This window comes from Setaria italica, chromosome II (assembly GCF_000263155.2).
Source record: "Setaria italica strain Yugu1 chromosome II, Setaria_italica_v2.0, whole genome shotgun sequence".
NCBI lineage: Eukaryota > Viridiplantae > Streptophyta > Magnoliopsida > Poales > Poaceae > Setaria > Setaria italica.
In genome coordinates, this window is record NC_028451.1 from 45,044,935 (window position 1) to 45,065,622 (window position 20,688).

Below are 20,688 nucleotides of genomic sequence, written 5' to 3' on the forward strand. Positions count from 1 at the left end.
GAGCATGATTGGCGCGTACCTGACGGGGGCCAGGCGAGTTACCGCGGGGGGAGGGTAGTAATGGCGCGCAGGAGCAGGGGCAGGCAATCATGCGCGCGGCATGGGGGCGCTTCTGTGCCTGCCCCGGCGCGAACCGTGGTGTGGCCGTGGGGCAGGGCCGCAGGGTGTCACTAGAATTTGGAGATGTCCACACGACCACGCCGGCGTTTTTGGGTGAACGATGCTGACGCCCGGACCGCGACGGGGGTCTGGTGAGCCGCGGAGAACCCATACGGATGCGCGCGGGGCGATGGCGCGACCGCCGGCCGTGGCCAGGGCGAAGGCGAACTGCTCTGCTCGGCGGCGGCAGCCGCGCGAGCTGCTGTGATGGCTCTTTGGGACAAGGAGTCGTCAACGGTAATACACACACACACACACCAAAGGACGTCATCGTACGACAACAGCTGCAATCGGACCCCAATTGCTACGCATGATTCGCGCAAGCACGCACACCGTCTAGAGCTCCCCCAGCCTCTTGGCGCACTCGACGCTGGCGTCCAGCGTCTCCTCCACCCCGTACCTGTACCTGAACCCCAGGTCCTCAAGCTTGCTGGTGTCAGCCCGCACCCTCACCCCCTCCCCTGTCACCCTGCACATAGCAGAGATCAAGAACGATCAGCCACTCATCACACATTCAAATTCACCAAAATTAATTTAGCACCTATTTGGATGCAGGTTTAGCACCTGTCACATCGGATGTTTGTATGCTAATTAGGAGTATTAAACATAGTCTAATTACAAAACTAATTGTACAGATGGAGTCTAATTCGCGAGACGAATGCCTAATTAATCCATATTTTGACAATGTGGTGCTACAGTAATCATTGTCTAATGATGGATTAATTAGGCTTAATAGATTCGTCTCACGAATTAGCACATTGTTATGCAATTAGTTTTATAATTAGCTTATGTTTAGTCCTCGTAATTAACATCCGAACATTTGATGTAACACTGATAAACTTTAGCACCTGGTATCAAATACCCCCTAAAGCAAATCAAGAACGATCCGGCCAACGCTACGTACTGTTGGAGCTGTATCCTGAGGTCGGGGTACTTGGCGGCGAAGCGGTCGAGGATGTCCCGCATGCTGGGGTACCCGGCAGCGCAGAGGAAGCGGCCGGCCATGGCCGGCTGGTCCATGCAGAAGGCGTGCGCCTCGCAGACGTCCTCCACGTGCGCCAGCGGCACAGAGCCCATCAGCGCCTGCATGAACAGGAGGGAGTTGTGGTGCACCGGGTGCCCCGTCAGCGGCGCCACGATCACGGGGATGGTGCTCCACAGGTCCGGCTGGATGGTGTCGCCGCCGGTGAGCGCGCACGCCAGCGAGACCACCTCGAACGCCGGCCGGGCCTCGCCGCCGTCGTTGTAGCCCAGCAGCTCCTTCTCCGACAGCGACTTGGACCACACGTAAGCCTGCGTGCAGTGTTTCATGAGTTGATATGACCGGCCGGTCACCATTGATGTCGGTTGGACTTGGACCATGAGCTGATTTTGATACTCCTACCGTCTTCCTACGAGGAGTCGAAAGGAAAGCTTACGTACGTCCAAGTGGACGTTGCTGAATCCGTAGGAGAGGTTGAGCGGCGTCCAGCGCGACTCGTTAATGGAGTCCTTGTACCCACCACCGTCCTCTCTCAGCGGCGAGGCGGCCGTGACCGAGGCCGTGTGGATGACGCGCCTCACCGTGCCGGAGCGCTCGCATTGCCGCAGGATGGTGCGCACCGCGTCCACCGCCACCTCCGTGGTGTTCTTGTACTGCGGGAAACCTGCATCGTTAGGCGGCCATTGTTGCAGCGCGCAGTGCACTACTGAACTGGACAAACACTCAAGTCTAGTAGGATGACAAAAAGGTTACGCACATGGTCACACAGTTCAACGTGAGGTTGCGTCAACGAAAACCTCCAGCTACACAAATCATCAAGATGCATGAACCGTTGTGAATCGATGGTGCCCACGACGATTTGTCACGATTTTAGTCAAGACAAAATTATAAAATCTAGGAAGTTAGGGGTGTTTGGTTCACGGACTAAAGCTTAGTCCCCGTCACATCGAATATTTGAATAGTAATCAGAAGTATTAAGGTTGTGTTTGATTTCCCCTTACTTATTTTTAGGGACTAAACTCCTCTTGACTAAAGGACTAAAGTTTAGTTTCCCTGTTTGATGTAGGGACTAAACAACATTTAATGACTTGAATAATGACCATATTACCCCTAATCATTGCTACCCCTCCCTTTTTTCCCTCGTCCCAGGCTGCTTCCCTCCCGCCAGAACCCCCTGTTAGGATGCAATGTTGACGGTTAGGCTACAGTGACTACGCGCAACCACACTTCTTCCACGATCGGATCCAGCACCACCACCGCTAGGTCGAGGTGTTTGGAACGCGCCAAATCTACCGCTAGCACCACAATCTCTTCCACGCTGCAGGATACCTGAGTACTCTTCAAGGAAAGGGAAACCGTCATCCTAAGAGTTGAGATCAAGGTGCTTCATGTGCACCCTCCCAGCCGAGAGGCTTAGGGCCGCTGGTGTGTGCGATGACGCTTGCGACAGGAGGTCTAAGTCGTCGGGTTTGGGGACGACGGTGGAAGGAGGGAAGGCGGGAGCTGCCGAAGAAGATGCTCCCTGCGAGAAGTAGTTGTTGACACCGAATTATCAGACTTCTATAGTTAGTTTCGGAACATGAAGCCTTCATACTCCGAAACTGGAGGGCCTGTGTTGACACCGAATTTTGGAAATATGCTCTGAAAGGAAGGAATCGACGCTCCGTTTCCTATCGGCTTTCTAGCCGATGGTTATTGCTAAATTATATTAAATCGGCTGGATGGCCGATGAAACATTCACGCTTATCAAGGATCACATCGGCCTGATCAGCTGGTTGCCTCGGACATCAAGAGGATCATCTTCTCCTTATCAGTTGAATGGTCAAACGGACTAGCACGCTCGCGCACCCCACACGCGCCGATTTGGATTCTGCACTGGAGTTAAGCAGATCTCCCAAGTCCTCATGTGCTGATGCAGGATCCACCACCGGCAGGATTTTGTGTCAACACATTTTGGCACGCCCGGTGGAATACGAGGAAGCATCGGCTGATTAAAAATGCATCGGCCAATTGGAATAAAGAAAAGGGAGTTGTATCGGCTGATTACAGAAAATATCGGCTGATTAAAAAAGTATCGGCTGGCTTCTTTATTTCCATCGCCTCTTTTCAGTCGATGGACACAGCCGATAGAAACTTCAGCCGATGGACAAGAAAAAAAATAAAAAAAAGGACAGCAGCCGATAAGAAAAGCTGTCGGCCGATGGGCAAAGGAATAAATAAATTTAAAAAAAGGGAGCAGTCGGCCGATGGAATATCGAAGGAATAAATAAAAGAAAAAAAAAAGGGGAGCAGCCAGCCGATGGTAAAAGAGCTAATAATTAATTTCAATCGGTTGGGTACTTCCGTCGTTGGCTATATAAAAAAAAGAATTATGCAAGCCAATCGACTGGGAACTTCCGTCATCGGTTAAGATGCTACTGAGAGTACTAGCTCGCAGGCTTTACACAAATTGATTATTCTTTGGAGCTGAGCTGATAGTGGGGTAAAAACAATACATCAGCATCGGCCGGTTGGTGGTGCATCGGCCGATAGACAGTTACAAAATAATACTTGGTGTCCGATGATGAGGCTAGTTTATCCAGCCAATAGGGTAGCTGATGGCTTGCGATCAAATCGGCTGAGTCATGTTATTTAATTAAAGACTATGGAGGTATCAGTAAATGCTAATCGCTCCCAGCTTATAAAGGGCCGATGGAGGTGACTTCCTCTCAACAAAGTAAAATAAGATGTCGAACTTACATGAAGCTAGTGGAATAGTCGAAGATCCCAGCATGATGAATGATTAGGCAGTGAAGATGAAGTTTTTTGCAAGGTACATACCTGTTCAAGGCTCAAAATAATCCTTCGTTGCCTGGACTATCGACCTGTAGACTAGTGGCCAAAGTGTTCTCAGGACAGCGGATGGAGTGAATCGGCTTAAAAAACAAAAAGGCTGACCTGAATAGCCGATGGAATGGTCGATGGAGAAGTCTCACCTTATAGTCGACGGAAATAGTAATTTACATGCTAATTACGTGATGGCTCTAGAAAAAAGTATCGGCTGATTACAAAAAGTATCAGTTGAAGTCTTTAGTATCGGCTGCTAGATATTTGAGCAAGCGTCGGCCGATTGACTGCTTGGCAAAAACCGGCTGATTGCTTGGTTCATAAATTTTTTTTTTGCATCGGCCGATTGGTTCAAGCAAAGATTGCATCGGCTAATTGGTTCAAGTAGAATAGTATCGGCTGCTTATTAAATATATCGGATAGTAATTTCGAAGCATGAAATAGTCATACTCCGAAACTGGGGGCCTGTACGTGTTGACAACAAAAGCTTGCTAGTTGCCGCATCAAGTTTTGGTGTCAACAGACTGATCTGCTGTTTTCACTGCCTGCGAATTCATCGGCTCAGAGTGGGATCAAGGCATCAAGCCAATGGAGTTCTTTATATTTCAAGAGGAGTCGATGTGGCTTTGAATATTGCAATCAGATGTCATTGGCTCTAAAGACAAGTATCAGACTTCTATAATTAGTTTCGGAACATGAAGCATTCATACTCCGAAACTGAGGGGCTGTGTTGACACCGAATTATCAGACTTCTATAGTTAGTTTCCGAACATGAAGCCTTCATATTCCGAAACTTGGGGGCCTGTGTTGACACCGAATTTTGGAAATATGCTCTGAAAGGAAGGAATCGACTGATGATGCAAAAATGACGAAATCTCCTAAATAAGGCTATTTGCAAGCTGACCGTAGAAATCAAGAACGCGTGTGCATGAAGAAAGAGAAAGGAAGAAAGCTAGAAGATTAAAAGAAGGAAATCAACTCACGTACGGGAGGTTGAATAAAATATTCTGGAGATTAAGTTGGTTAGGGATAAGCTTGGTTAGAGATAGAGTTGGATTAGTTAGAGAGTTTTTTTATTAGAAAAAGATTATGTACGTGACTTGCCTTGTACGTAGTTAGATGCCAATTATGTAACGTTAAAGGCCATCCGCCCTATAAATATAAAGGGTCGTGGCCATTGTAAATCATCACACGATCAATAAACAAATATATTTACGTATCTACTTTTTCGGCTTCACGCCATTGCATTAGGAGTAGGAGTAATGTAGCTTCTTGACGAGTTCCTTCCAATAAGTTGGGTTGCATCGACCTCGATCTCCAGCAAGGTGCGAGTTCCGTCACCAGGTGTTCCAGACTTCAACGTCCGGGCGCATCGCTGTCGTTGGGTCTGGTTTCATCTACTAGTTATCGAGTATCTTGGATCTTTGACTTACGACGCATCGCTTCTATCTCGATCTATGGTATTCACTAGTTATCCTGCCTTGATTAAGCTTGCATCGGCTGATATTTATCTGTTCTTTCGTCTTGCCGTTCAGTTTGTTTTAATTAGCTTTAGATCGGTTCATCATAGACGATAGATCATTTAATAGCCTGTTGCATCTTAATTTTGGCTACCCAACCAGCAAGCTTTTGTTGTCAACAGTAGTCACAATAGTCGTTGCCGTGGCCGTCCATGGTGGATCCGGTGGAGGCGTGGGGAGGAGTGGTGGCGGCTTAGGGAAACAGAGGGGCGGTGGCGTTGGATCCGGGGTAGAGGGGAGGGGAACCGGCTCCTGGCGGCGGAGGGGTGAGGAGGAGCGGTGGGGGCGAATTCGGAGGGGAGGAGCGGGCTCGTGGCGGTGGAGGTGTGAGGAGGAGCGGGATAGGTGGCGGCATACAGGAGCAGATCCGGCGAAGGCGTGGCCCGAAGCAAGGGCGGTGCCGGCGTAGGGACGCGGTGGGAACAGATCCGGGGGGAGGAGCTGGGGCGCAGCGGCGGAGGCGTAGGGAGGAGCGGGGACGCCGGCGGGAGCAGTGGGTGCGGCGGCGGGGAGGGCGGAGGGTGCGGCAGCGTCGAGGAATGGAACAGGAGAAGCAGAAACGGATCGAGACGGGTGGGTGCGGAGGGGTGTAGGGGGAAGGGGTGAGGGGGTCACGGACAAGTCATAAAGGAGGGTAGGGGGTGTCCATGGTACACTTTAGTCCCCCGTAAGCAACTCCTTAGGGACTAAAGGGCTAAACTTTAGGGACTAAAGTTTAGTCCCTATAAGCAAGCCTGTTTGGCATTTTAGGGACTAAAAATGACTAAACTATAGTCCCTGAAGTTTAGCAAGGCAAAACTAAACAGGACCTAAATATATATAGGTAATTACAGAACCAATTGCATAAATGAAGGCTAATTCGCGAGACAAATCTATTAAGCCTAATTAATCCAATTTGATTAATTAGGCTTAATAGATTCATCTCGTGAATTAGCCATGACTTATACAATTAGTTTTATAATTAGTTCACGTTTAATCCTTCTAATTGGTATCCAAACATCCGATGTGACCCAAACTAAAAATTAGTCCATGGATCCAAACACCACCTTAGTTGTCTAGAAATCAAGGCCCTAAGCAAATCCCTACCGTTGATGATACCTTTGTGGAAAGTGTGGTCTGATGGCGTCACTTATCTAACATTTATTTGGCGACAAAAAGGATTGAGAGGTCAATCTTCTATAATCAATCTCTGTTTGGTTTGCCCTTGCTTATCTTTAGGGACTAAACTTCCCTCCAGTCAGGGACTAAAGTTTAGTCCCCCTGTTTGGTTCTAGTGACTAAAGGGCATTAAATGAGTTGAACGATGACCAACTTACCCCTAATCATTGCTGCGCCTGCCTTTTTCCTTCTCTGCCTTCCCACGCAGATACGCACAGCACACGCGTGAGCAGCGGCGTGGGGGTACGGAGGCAGCACAGGGGTACGATGGTGACCCGACAAACGGTGGCGCAGGGGTAGCATGGCGGGGGCCAGCAACAGGGCGGGTGTCGGGAGGGCGGGAGTGGCTGGCGGGCAGCCGGGAGCGGCGGGGACCGGTGGCGGGGCGGGTGGCCGGGAGGCGGCGGGGCGGGTGCTGTAACACCCATTGTTATTAAAAGCCTAAGAAAGTAATTTAGAGGTTAATGATGAAATTTAAATGCAACGGAGGTATTATGGACCAAAGTCACATTTGACCAAAGATTCAAATTCAAGATTTAAAAATTCAAAGGACTCCCACAACCAAGAGTTGGGCGACAACTTGATAAATGGAATCTTTAATCTATGGTTAACCATTCCAGAAGGTCTTGACCCAAGAAACATGAATTTAAATTCCCGAATTAGAACTCAAAGAGGGGAACAAGTTACTATCGCGCTATCTGCCGAGAACTGAAGGGCAGAGCACCCGGGGTGTTAAAAACACTCAAGAATGGCCAAGAACAGGATATGACAAAGATTTGAGAGTTAATGAGCTTTTATGGCCAAAGTCAACTTTTGGTCAAATTTTAGCCAAAAATACCAAATAAGAGCTTCAATTTCAGAAAAAGTTGACAAATGCATGAATTTGGACCTTATGGACATTTGGAACTTAAAGAGGCCATTTGAGAAATAAATGGACCTTAAATTGTCCAAAAATCAGAAATGGAGGATGTTACTGTTCACTAACTGGATATAGGCATAAATGCCTTTGAAAAACAGTACTAAATGGAATGAACTTTGATTCAAGAGATTTTGGAGAAATGCTATATGAGCCTTTAGTTTTATGGGGAAAATGGAACTTTCATGTCAAGCTTAGCATGATCTCCAAGTTTGGCATGAAACAAATGGCATTTGAAGTGTTAAATGGAAATTCAAAGTTAAATGGGGGATTTTGGTACTTCTATCGAGATTGAAGCCATTCAGTGCAATTTCAATTCAGTGAAAAGCAAGAATTGGCAGCCAGCTTCAGGACCAACTTTGGAAGGGAAAAAGAGAGATTTAGCTTTTGAGATGAATAATAGAAATGTAGAGAAATAGGTTCTCTATAACTTCTATAAAGGAAATTTTGAGAGTTTAAGTGAAAACAATGGAGTAAACACAATCTGAACCCCTTCAGCTCAGAAAAATTGACAATTCTGTCAATACTGGAGGATGAACAGTAACAGTTGGTTTTGGAAGCAAATTTCAAACCCTTAGAGTAAAAATCAGAAGAAGCTCCAAATGTATCAAAGATAGTCACAAATATTTCCTATAACTTTGTTTAAGGGCTCTAAGCAAGCCTCTGATTGAATTTTAGCCACAAAAATCGACCTGAAGATAATCTGTCAAAGGCTTAGCTGTTGAAAGGAGGAAAAGTAACAGTCAGGTTCAAAAGGAAATTCCCCTCGATTGGTTGGGAATCTGAAGGAGGCATAGTAAGATGAATTGAAATTCAGCAAATTTCCTACAGCTTTCATAAAGGGACTTTTGAAAGATCAGTTTGGATTTTTATCGTAATTGGCCGTTGAAGTTTTTGACAGCAAGGTTCAAAAAGAGAAAATTTAGTTAAGCTGAAGTTCAATGTCCAGAAAAGTTCAGAGACGTTTATCACGTGGAAGGAGCGAGGTTCAGCCAAAAGTGCACATCTATGAAAGGTAGAACTTTGGATTTCCTCCAACTTCAATAAAGGGAGTTTTGGATGTGTTGTTGGCCAGAGAAACTGGAGGATTCAAATTTAAAATGAAGCTCAAAGTAGGCAAGATGAGCAGATTTCAGCCTCATTGCTGAAATAAGTTCTAAGTCTGAAAAACAGTGATGATTAGCAGTTTTTGGCGCAAGTTTCTGAAAAATCTAGCGTGAAAGGCATATGAGTTCTTGTGCAAAATGGAACCCTCGTTAGTTGTAGAACAAAGATAGATAAGGGTTGAGCGGTACAACACAGGATTGAGTATTTAAAATTGAGCTAAAAGAAGGGCAAAGGTTCCTGTCATAATACCTGACGAAACGGAATCAAAGGATTCAGTTACAGTTCATTTTTGCTCAAACTTGGGGCTTAAAAATCAGGGTCTTAGAGTGAATATTTAGACTTGGGACCAATCTATCAAATGAAGTGCATGGATTCCTATACAAGTTTGTTTAAAGGAGATTCGAAAGTTTGGTTTAAAAATTCGATGAAAAATGGGCCTGAACATGTCGGTTGGGAGGAAGAAGAAAAGAGAAACAACATAACAGAGGAGGAGTCGTGCCGTCGCCGGCACTCTCGTCTGCCGACCAGCGCGACGGACACGTCCGCGCCACACTACCTGCCACGGGCCGAGGTGGACGGCATGCACGCGGTGAAAACTTGTATATTTACGCTCCCGCGCCTATCGGTTTAACCCTGCCGTCTTTTTCACCACCGTCGCGAGCAGAAGCTCGAGCGAGCAGCGCCGCCGCCGGCCAACACCCACACCGCTGTTTTCCTTCGCGTTTCCACCGCCTGAAGCCTTGACAGCCCCACCGCGATGCCCCACGCCCAACCGTTGCTCAGTTCCCCGCCGGCGAGCTCCTAATCGCTGTCGTTTTTGTCCGCCCGCTGCCATCACCACCATCCTCTCGGTGAGCTCCTCTGTGCCGCCCTTTCCCTTCAATTTCTGGGTCTTTGGAACATAGATAGGCCTTGTAGAGGCCGTAGGGTGCTGCCGTCAGTCGTTTTGCGCTGCCGCCGGGCCTAGAGCCGGCCGGCCACCGGCCATGGTGCCGCCGCCCGTGGAGGGGCCGGCTCAGGCCGCCTCCAGGGGGGCCGCTGCCACCCGTGGGTGCGCTGTGGCCTGGGGATGCCTCCCAGCCCGGCCATGCCGCCGGGGAGGCCGCTGCCGGCGAGTCCCCACCCCAACCCGGCGTGCCCTGTCCCTGGCGTGAGGAAGAAGGAGAGCCTGCCGCTAGGGCCCCACCTGTCAGCGACTTGGGATAGGAGAGGCCGGTTTGAATAGGATTTTAGGAGAGAGAGGGGGGCCGGTCAGTCGCAGAGGGTAGATAGGGGGTGAGCGGGAAAGGTTTTTCCGGGGGGTTTGGATAATCATTTTTCTTTTGCAAATAAATAGTTTAAATTATTTTATCACCATTTAATTCATTAGAAATGGTAGAAATGTCCAAAAATAGTGAAATCAATTTTATTAGGATTGTTTTATTTTCCTTTATGCGTTAAAATTCTTAAATCCTAGAAAAATAATAAAATTTAGGTATTTATTTAATACCTTTGGATTAAGGTATTTAAATAAATGCTTAACCTTTATTAAATACATAAAATTTTGAATAATGCTTTCTTATTCATAAATTATTATTAAATCATAGGAATTAAGTTTTGAGATTAGAAAATAATTATAATGCTTTTCAAAAATAAAAGAAAAAGGTTTAAGTTTGGTTAGTAAAGAAATCTAAAATTGTGGGTTAATCTTATGGGTAGTTTAGTGTTGGCTTGCAACTTTATCATGAAGATAGGTTGTACAGTCACTTGTGGGCTTGGAATTTTATCACGAAGGAAAGTTGTATAGTCATGTGTTCAAAGTTTGCATCTCTTATTCCTGCATGTACTAAATCGTAGACACTGAAGCTTCAGAAGTGGAACTCTTGAAATTATCTGAAGAATCTTCGGAGTTTGAGGAGGTTATCGAGTTGATCCCTTGCGAGGCAGGTTTATCTGAAGACGCTAACTTTTTTTATCAAGGTAAGCTCCGGTGCATCTAAACCCATCTACTTTTGGGAATTACTATCATGAGTTCAATTATTGGTTATTTCCTTACATGCCTATTAAGTCTAGGAGTTGATTGCAACCCACTTTTGTGCATGATCATACCTTGTCTTTCTGGATATCTTTGCCACTTGTTCAACTAATTAGCCATACTTAGATACTTTCAAGTAACTTGGTTACTTTACTCTAAGGCCCCGTTTGGATCCCTTCATTTTGAAGGAATTGGAATCTACTTAATGGAGTAGGCTAATTTATCTTGGAATGTGGCATTCCACAACTTTCCAAAGTTTATATATAAGCCTATCTTAAATTCATGGGGTGGGAGATGGAAATTGATTCTATAGATTATGATTATTAGAATGGAATTCAATTCTTATAGCACGCTCGTGGACTCACTTCCCTATAGCAGAAGTGCAGCACATAAATATTTCTCCTATATCACCAACAATAATATACAAATATATTCCACATACAATTATATTAGCTTAATTAATTTGTGTCTAAATAATGATTATTAGAATGAAATTCAATTCCAAGGATTCAAACGGGTCTAAATGAATTCCATCCCAATATTGGCGTGTGATTTCCAATCATTGATTGCGTGTTCAAGCAGTGTATCTGCATGATACAATTTTCCCTCTTTTGTCGTTAATTTACTACTACCACGTCGAAGAAACTTGAATCACGTGGCCTCCCAGATCGGTTGCAGCGCTACATCAGCTGGATCGAGTCGTAGTTTTTTCCCCAAACTAACACTGAAACAGATCCACGGATGGATTGGATTCACCGGGGTCGAGCGTACCTTGGTGCTGGTGGGGTCGTGCACCAGCGGCGTGGCGACGAGGAAGACGAACTCGCAGCCGGCGATGGCCGGCTCGAAGGTGTCGGCGTCGTACATGTCCGCCTGGAAAAGCCGCAGCCGCTCCGCCGCGCCGGGGAGCGACCGGAGCAGCCCCGCCTTCTTCTCGTCCTCTGCCACCAACGAACGCGGGCATCCACGATAAAAAGGGTCAGAGAGATCGATCTGGGGTTCGGACATGCTTATCGTCACGCACGTACCGAGGCTCCTCAGGGTGGCGTGGACGACGCAGCCTCTGCCGAGGAGCTTCCTGACGAGCCAGCTCCCGATGTATCCGGCGCCGCCGGTGACGCACACCACCGTGCTCCCCATCTGCTTCTTCTCCCCCTCGTCTCTCATAGCCCCTCCAAGGCTCCAACTCCAGTGCCTCCCACAGTCCCACTTCGTGGTCGAGCGCAGAGTCTCCGGCCAGCGGTGCCCGCGCTCCGCCGGTTTAAGTAGCTAGCGAGTAGAGCGAGCGAGATCGCTCAGCTTTGGACCACCCTGGACATAGAACATTATATGGATGCATATCATATTGTTCTCATTTGCTAGCGGATCATTGGCCAGATCGAGCAGCTAGGCTAAGACCCTGGTCATCATCTTGACGAGACGGCCGGACGGTGTCCGTTCGTTCAATCGTTCGGTTGACTCTCCTCCTCCCTCGATACCCTGGCACGCCGAGTGTTTTTTTGCCGTCGGCAAAATGTTTGCCGAGTGCTCGCGTTTTGACACTCGGTAAAGTGGTGTTTGCCGACACAATATTTGCCGTGTGCTATATGCTAAGTGTAACATTCGGCAAAACCTTTGCCGAGTGTTTTTAGGTTTTCGCCGAGTGCATGTGGCACTCAGTAAATTAAGTGTTTCCCGTAGTGTAGCGAGCGTGGCGCCGACGGCTCGAACGCGCACCAAAATATCACCACGGCCGTGACGCCATGTGCAAGTACGAGCGTGACCCTAGTAGCGCCTGATTCGCTGCTGGACCTTCTGCTTCCTAGTTCCTTGGCACGTATGTATGTGAAAGTAATAGAACACCGTACCACACGGTCATGTATGTGAAAGTACGGTGGTGCCTAAGGCGCCTGATCTTTTACTACTCGTAGCTCCCAAGTGCTAAACCCGTGTGTGTCGCGCTCGTAGCCTTGTACTTCTCCTTGGCGCGATACGAAGTCGTGGCCAAAGTGTCGCCGTCGCATTCGTAACGAGCCTCGGACCATCCGCTCAGCTTTGGACCACCCTGGACATAGAACATTATATGGATGCATATCATATTGTTCTCATTTGCTAGCGGATCATTGGCCAGATCGAGCAGCTAGGCTAAGACCCTGGTCATCATCTTGACGAGACGGCCGGACGGTGTCCGTTCGTTCAATCGTTCGGTTGACTCTCCTCCTCCCTCGATCCCCTGGCACGCCGACGATCGGATGGTGACAACCGCGAGGGTGTGCGAAGTTACGAGTTTGCCCCAGGCACGGACACGCCGGCCGGTCGTGGATCGTAATCCCCTCCTGTTTGCCAAATGTCACGTCGCCGGAGCTAACGCACGCCAGACGGACAGAGACGTACTGAGCACTGACGTAGAATGTCCTGTGTCTTCAGCGAGAGCCGGAGGATCTTCTGATGCTCGGCTGTTCAGGCCAAACTGGCCACTACTTCTACCGGATCTTTATTTTGGCGCTAATGGCGTTTGAAACTGTGTGGCCATTTACTGTTAGCAGCAGGATTTTTTTCGGAAGCTGTATTGTAACACGCAAATACGCAATGGCAAAGCAAGATAGACGACTTGGTGCGCTACCTTGACTGCCCGGACGGATACGCTAGCTGCAACTACTACTTTGCAGCAGTAATCAAATTTTTAGCGGGAACGCGGGCAATTGATTTCAATTTTTTAGCACAAACGCAGCCTAGCCAATCAAAATAACCTGTCATCACCATATCAATAGCCAATGAATCAGTGCCGTTCTACTAACAGTTCATTACAATAAAAAATTCCGCACAAATTACTTGACATACAACGTATGGCTTAAACAAACACACATAGACATAGAACATTATATGGATGCAACAGCGAGGCATCGAGTACCATTGCTAGGGTTTGTTGGCTCAAATTCCACGAACTGGCTGCCTAATTGTCAAAATTTGCTGTCACCACTTGCATGTACCCATTTTGGCATAGCCATCAGTCATCACCAACATCCGTCCAAACTTGTATAGAAGGAAAATCCAAAATCAGCCATACCTGTTAACTACATGAAGCAGATTCTCACCGCGCTCCAATATCGTACACTTGCCATATCATATCAGGTGTAGCATTTGCTGTCACCCATTCGGATACTTGGTAATCCGGAGTTCGCGTCACGTTCCTTTCTGCAGTACTTGCATCGGCACGGTCCAACAAATAATTGTGAAGTGCAAAGCAAGCAATAACGATCTTCGTTTGCCTCTCTCGTTCATAAAATGGGATTCCTCGCAAAATATGCCACCTCGATTTGAGCATGCCAAATGCCCGTTCCACAACATTGCGAAGACTCGAATGGTGGAAGTTGAATTTCTCCTCCAAAGTTTCAGCCCCTCTGCGACTGAACTCATCAAGATGGTACCTCGTACTGTGATATGGCCCCAAATATCCTTCACGAACTGCGTAACCTGAGTCCACCAAATAGTATCTTCCTACACAACATCAAACATATTCACCATTAGTGACAACACTTTTACAATTGTTGCTTCATGAACGTAAGTAGCCAACTAACATACTTGGAGGTGGATGTGGGTAATTTGGTGTCTCCATACAATCCCTCAACACCGCCATGTCATGATAGGACCCAGCCCTCCCTGCTCCTACAAATGTGAACCGCATGTCCATGTCCACTATGGCTAACACATTAAAGCTTGGCCACTCTTTGCTATCAATGAAGTCCAAACATGACTCACGCCCGATTTGTATAGGAACGTGAGTTCCATCTAAAGCACCTATGCACCCATCAAAGAACGGTGCATATGGGTTGAGCCTATAATTAACCTTTAAGTACGATGGGTCCTTTGGAGCGATAACCGTCTGTGCGAATGAGAACATGACATCTGCCACATAAGCCATCTTCCTACATATTGTGTCCAATGACCGCTCAAATCTATCTCTAATCTGTCTAGAAGTCTGTTGTGTCCCACAAGCCCAGAGGAACATAGCTAAAGCCTTGATAGATTCGACCACTTGTGTTGATTCCAGCCCATGAAAATTAACTAAGATATCATGCAAATGAAGGAATGCGTCAGGATACATACGAAAATTTTTGTGGCACCTCCAGCTTTCCCGCATATTGCGTCAGGATACATACGAAAATTGTCATGGCACCTCCAGCTTTCCCGCATATTCAGCTCAACCCATTGACGTCCGGTCATTCGTGGCAACTCCACGGGCGGGTTCACCACAGGAGCTGGACTACTGCTCCCAGCTGCATATGCTCCTACAGCTGCTGCTACCCCCGCCACATGGTATATGACGGAGCTAGCATCACTGCCAATGTCGCTATTTGATTCCTCAGCGCTGCTCATAACGCAAGCAATATGTGCATGTAATAGACATTAATGGTACATGTAAATCCGTATGATTTCTCAAGGCGGAGCAGAGCTATTTGATAAGTATTTAAGATCATGACGAGTTACTTAAGGCTACAAAATGGCAGAACCAAATTTCAGGCTATAAAGTAAAAGTTCCACCACAAGTTAGAGAACAAACTCTTTCAAACCTGTCAATATGGCTTCCCTTTCCTCCTCAATGGTCCTCCACGCCTTTCTGTAGAATGAAAAGCAAGTTAAAACTTCTTTCTCACTGATGCACATGCAATATAAATCACATGTGTTTTCACTTATGAATGAAATAGATGCACATACAATGTAAATCACAAACCATATTTTATTTGGAAAATAAGACACCACCCACCACACATTATTTAGGTCAGAGGCCACATTACATGCTAAGACATTTAAACATGTCGACCATCAGTTCAACTAAAGAAGTACACAACACTTCAATAAAACCAACGAATGCCACACGCCAATATCTGCAAAGCATTTGCCGACCTACTGCACTAGTTCTCCCAGTTGAATTGGATCCAATGCAGGCGACCCTCTTTGATCTTCATCATCATGAAGGCCCTTTGGTTCACTGCATTCTTGCATAAAAATATTACCATGCAGTACAGATCAGACCCCTCCTCAATACCATCTTCTTCTAAAATCTGCATTGCAAGGTCCAGCTCCTCTTGCTCACAACTGAGCCGTTTCTGGCTTCTCATGGATACAATTTTGGAGATTTCTCTGACGTAGTCTTCAAGCTGCCACTCTTTTTTTCGGAGGACTGTCAACAACTTCCTCCCAGGTTGGCCTTTTAGATATATTACGAACACTAGAGGAACCAATGGGGTCTTGGGACATGTCTACTTGAGTGTCCTCGCTCCCAGTAGTGGGTGTTGCCTCACGGACACCTCCTGCACTTAGCAATGTCCCCCTATCTTGGGTGGTGCGGCCGAACAACGTGTGAAGTTTTCAACGAACGGTGGTGGTTTAGCATTACTCGCTTGGTCGGCACCAGCACTAGTTTCCTATAGGTGACGCAGAAACATGTTAGAAATGGAGCGGGTCAGAAAAAATTTGTTGCTCGAATTGAATGAACAAGAAGGACTGCAAATGTGACAGGACGTACCCCTTCGTCGGTAGCCAAAAAAGTGTCATCAGCTGCAACGCCTCCAGTATTTTTGTCAGGATCTAGGCCTGTGGACTTGAAGATCCCTCCAATGCATGTACAACCTTCGCATGGTGTTCAGATTGTTCTGCATCTGCTTGCTGTCATAACTAAGACTAGTCTGTTGTTCGAAGTTGCGGTAGACGTGTTGCCATCCCAACTTAGTTAGGCACTTGTTGCTCCAATTCAGTTGGTTCTTCTCAGCAATCCAGAGGTTGAGGAACATTTTCGTTGTCGCCTCATCCCAATTGGCATGGCTGTTAGCCATCTGAGCCCAGTTGTACAATGCATTGTTGCATTAGGTACGAGCTGAAATTTTATTTAACAAAGAAGAAAATGCATGAGACATAAAAGTAGACAAACAAGAAGTAGACAAACTCAGCATGTAACGAACATGTCACTTGCCTTAGCAGTTGTCTTGACGCGTTTGTAACGGAAATTTTATCGATAGGCTGGTGGGGGAGAGCACGAAGAAGTAGATGATGATGCTAGTGTGGGCACCATTGCAAAGGACTAAAGTGCAGTTGAAGTAGGCTCGTTGCGGAGGACTGCATATGTGCAAAAGAAAATATTGTCAGATTAATGCTTCAAATTTGCACTCAACATTGTACCAGAATTTAGTTACAGAACTTGAGGACAATCAAATTCAGAGAAGCAATAAACTTGCATAAACCTTTATGCAAGCTAGAAATATAATCTATAGATAAAGAGAAGTAATAAACTTGCATAAACCTTTATGCAAGCTAGAAATATAATCTAGAAATAACACAGGGATCAAAATCTGATAGGCAGGCATACTGATCATGGCAATATGCAAATCTCGTAGAGACATAGACTAATGAGTAATTAACAAGCATACTGACTGGCATCATTGAGATACTAAGTTAATTCAGGAATTTAATCCTATATTTCGAATTGTTATAGAGGAATCATAGTATGATAAATTCATGAACTGGTAAGTTAATAATTGTGTTTATGGGAGCTACAAATGTCTCTCGGTATAAGTAAAATAAAAAGTGATATATGAATATGAGAAAAACTTGCCTAAAATATCAGAATGTATTTACTAATCCAAAAAAAGCAACCACATGCATATCCAATTTCATTCATTTGAATGAGATGGCAGAAGGTCGGGATGTTGTACGTACATTAAACAAAGACTTCAACAGGAAAGGGAAATCAAAACATTTGATCTTTTGTTATGAGCAAACACATGAGCTGAAATAGTAAACCAAATGACTAATCAGATGAAAAAGAAAAATACATGCAATTTAAGCAAATTTACTTAATTCAATATTGTTTTTTGCTATGTAGGTCAATTGTACCAAATTATGATATTATAAATCTTAGGTTGAAAAGACAATGTTAGGTTGTCTCAGCATCATGTATGCTATTATCTAACATCAACATGTTGCAGAAGAATGATAGCTGCAATGACAGCGCACCATGTTTTCATCTTTGCAGCATCCAATATTACTATTTTGGATCTCATGAACAAAAAGAAACCATGAGCTTACAGTAACACAAGTGAAGGTTGGCCTAAACCAGGTGGTAAGCTTTTCGTGTCAGTGAATTATAGCTCAAGTTCCTGACCAAGCAAAAGATATAACATTAGCTACCAAGGCTGGATCACATACTGTTAACTATAGAAATAACCCAAATAGGCATTTACATAAGCTAGAAAAAAGAATTCTCAAGAAAGGTACAAGCACATATAAAAAAATTGGCAATGGTAAACAATATAAACTTCTTAATTCAGACAATGATAAGTCTAAAATATAACCAACTATTAATCAGGTCCGGACAAGCAAGAAGGTAATTAAGACGAATTCTCAAAACAACTTATATTTGACATCCTTTAGTATTTGTGGTCATCATTTGTACAGATGAATATATATCATTCCAAAGCAAAAGAATGTAAAAAAACATGTGTATATATGATTTCGAAACCATTTCGACCATTCATAGAGCAATTAATAGTACTAGTAGATGCAGTTTACCCAAACAGAGAAGATTAACAAGTCAATCAGTTCATTCTTAGGTATTATTTGAATGAGCTTTATCAATTTATACGTGATTAATCAAGTAAGAGGGACAAGGATCCGAGTCCGATGGAAACTTTTAGAGGTGGAGAGAAAATATGAACCTACACCCCTATGTACCAACAATAATCAATAACAAGATAATATACGCTTCTAAGGTATTCAATTTTGTACCCAAGGCCTACTGCCAGACATTCACCTGCCTCAACAATGAGCAGGCTTTAGATCCAATAACATCACTCTAAATATTTCCTTTTGCTATTGCAGTACAGCTTCAGTCATCTTGAGGAAGAAGCATTTTGCGGTAAACAAGGGGATTACCTGGATCTAAATGGGGGACTTCCTCGGGCTATGACGACGCTAGGCCGGGATGTGGCGGATGAGAGATCTGCCGCTGGACTTCTTACTCAAGTTGTCAGGCGGGGGGTGCCGCGGTGGAGACGGCGGCCACCGCGAGCCCGGATCCTGGCTGGCGTGCTGGGCGGCGAGCTGGATCCCTAGCGGCCGGCTTGACCCCGACTGCCTCAGCGCTGCGGGTAGACAACAGAGGATGCGGTGGGGGCGAATGGTCCAACGTCGGCGACGAAAAGGCCACCCCGTGCTGGATCTGCTTCAGGGATGCCGCGTCGAGGACAGAGGGAGGCCGTCGCCAGGGAGGGAGATGCTGGGGACGACAACGGCGGAGAGAGGGTGAGAGGGAAGTGGATAGGGATGCGATGCGATGCGGGGAAGATAATGAGAGAGGAAGAGGAAAGGAGGCTGGGTGTTGGTGCTAGTAATGCAGCCGAACGGCTGCGCTTATCAGCCCAGCTGGAAACGGCCGCAGCCGGCTGGATTCAACCCAGCCGAACAGCGTGATGGATCAAACGTGCTCTTCTAGTGGTCACATCAAATCAGGCTCATTCGATATCATGCAAGTCTGGTAAAGGCAAATCAAACCATGATCCAAAGATCAAAGCGTAGTCCACGTAATTCAAAGGCATACTCCGTTCCAAATTTTAGGTCGTTTTGACATTTGTAGGTTCATAAATATTATTATGCATCTAGATATATACTATATCTAGATGCATAATAATCACATCGCAGTCAGCCTACAACACACAATTCATTGGATTATCGATGACGAATTTTGAAACGTTGATTTGGCGGCCTTGGGCACCACAGAGGTGCAAGATTTTCTCGTGGTTAGCGGTGCAAAACCGGCTATGGACGGCAGATAGACTGCAGAGTAGAGGGTGGCCAAATCATATCTACTACCCGCTCTGCTGCTCAGAGTTAGCGACGTCGCTACACATCCTCGCGGGCTGTAGGTTCACTAGGCGGACAGGGAAAACATTGCAAGCTGGACGGCAACTCAGACGGTTCACCCAAGAGAATGGGCCCACTCGGACACCGTACATGAATGGTGGACGGCAACAGCGGCATCGGCAAGCACCTCCAGGAAGGGTTTGCAATCTATGATCATGCTAGCATCCTGAACAATTTGGAAGGAGCGCAATGCGAGAATTTTTGAGCGAAAGGAAGCTATAATCGCCGTGGTATTTGCACGGATAAAGGATGAAGCGGCTGGATGGATGATGGCGGGGGCTAAGCACCTGTCCAAAACTACTAGCTAGAGTTTAATGTACATGCATAGGAGTTTTTCTCTTTTTCCTCTGTACATAGAGGTCTTTACGGTCCTCCTTTCATGTATTTGTTGCCCGTCTTTAGTCATTCTGCTTTTTAATATAATAGGCAGCTCTTCTGTTGGTTCGTAAAAAAAAATAATAATATTTATGAACCTAGAAAAACCAAAACGACCTGTAATTTGAAATGAAGGGAGTACATATATTCCCTCCGTAGGAAGGAAAAAGAGGGTGGTGACGGTCAGCAATGCACTACTCTATCCACAAATTCTAGTATACTAAAATATATGAAAATCAAGGCAACAGGCTGAGGGTGGTCTTCCTAGTGTGTGTACGGCACGGAATTTATGGAAGGAGCACAGCAGATGAATTTTCGACGGCAAGTCAACGGCCGGCTGCCCGGTTTGGGTGTTTAACCTGATCAATGACCCAGGGTGAACTGATGTTAATTCAAGTGGCCCAAACTTATTACAGAGTGTAAAAGCAGGTAACAGTCAACAACATTAGTTGCGAAAGCCTAAGCTGGGCCTGTAGTCCTGTACCATGTAGCTAGGCATGTATGACAGTTCAAAGCACAGGCACCCAGCCTCCTCGCGCATTCCACAATGCCGCCCAGCACCTCCTCTACTCCGTATCTGTACCTGAGTCCCAGGTCTACGAGCTTGCTCGTCGATGCTTGCACTCTATCTCCCTCTCCTACCACCCTATTAATGATCCAAGCAAAACATATATACAGACCGAGATACCACTGAAAGATGACATCTTTCCTGACGCGCATTTGTTCATATTGACAT

At 46.0% G+C, this 20,688-nt stretch overlaps 1 protein-coding gene across 1 annotated transcript; it reads right to left on the bottom strand.

Moving 5' to 3' along the window:
• Positions 1-390: 390 nt before the first annotated feature.
• On the bottom strand, positions 391-11,966 carry LOC101772514 (putative anthocyanidin reductase). The gene is made up of 5 exons (XM_004959756.2): positions 11,711-11,966; positions 11,454-11,623; positions 1,582-1,794; positions 1,064-1,452; positions 391-628 (listed from the first exon to the last, which is right to left on the bottom strand). Exons 1-5 carry the CDS (start codon positions 11,847-11,849, stop codon positions 496-498), a joined length of 1,044 nt encoding a protein of 347 aa, XP_004959813.1. The 5' UTR covers positions 11,850-11,966; the 3' UTR covers positions 391-495.
• Between the last annotated feature and the right edge of the window lie 8,722 nt (positions 11,967-20,688).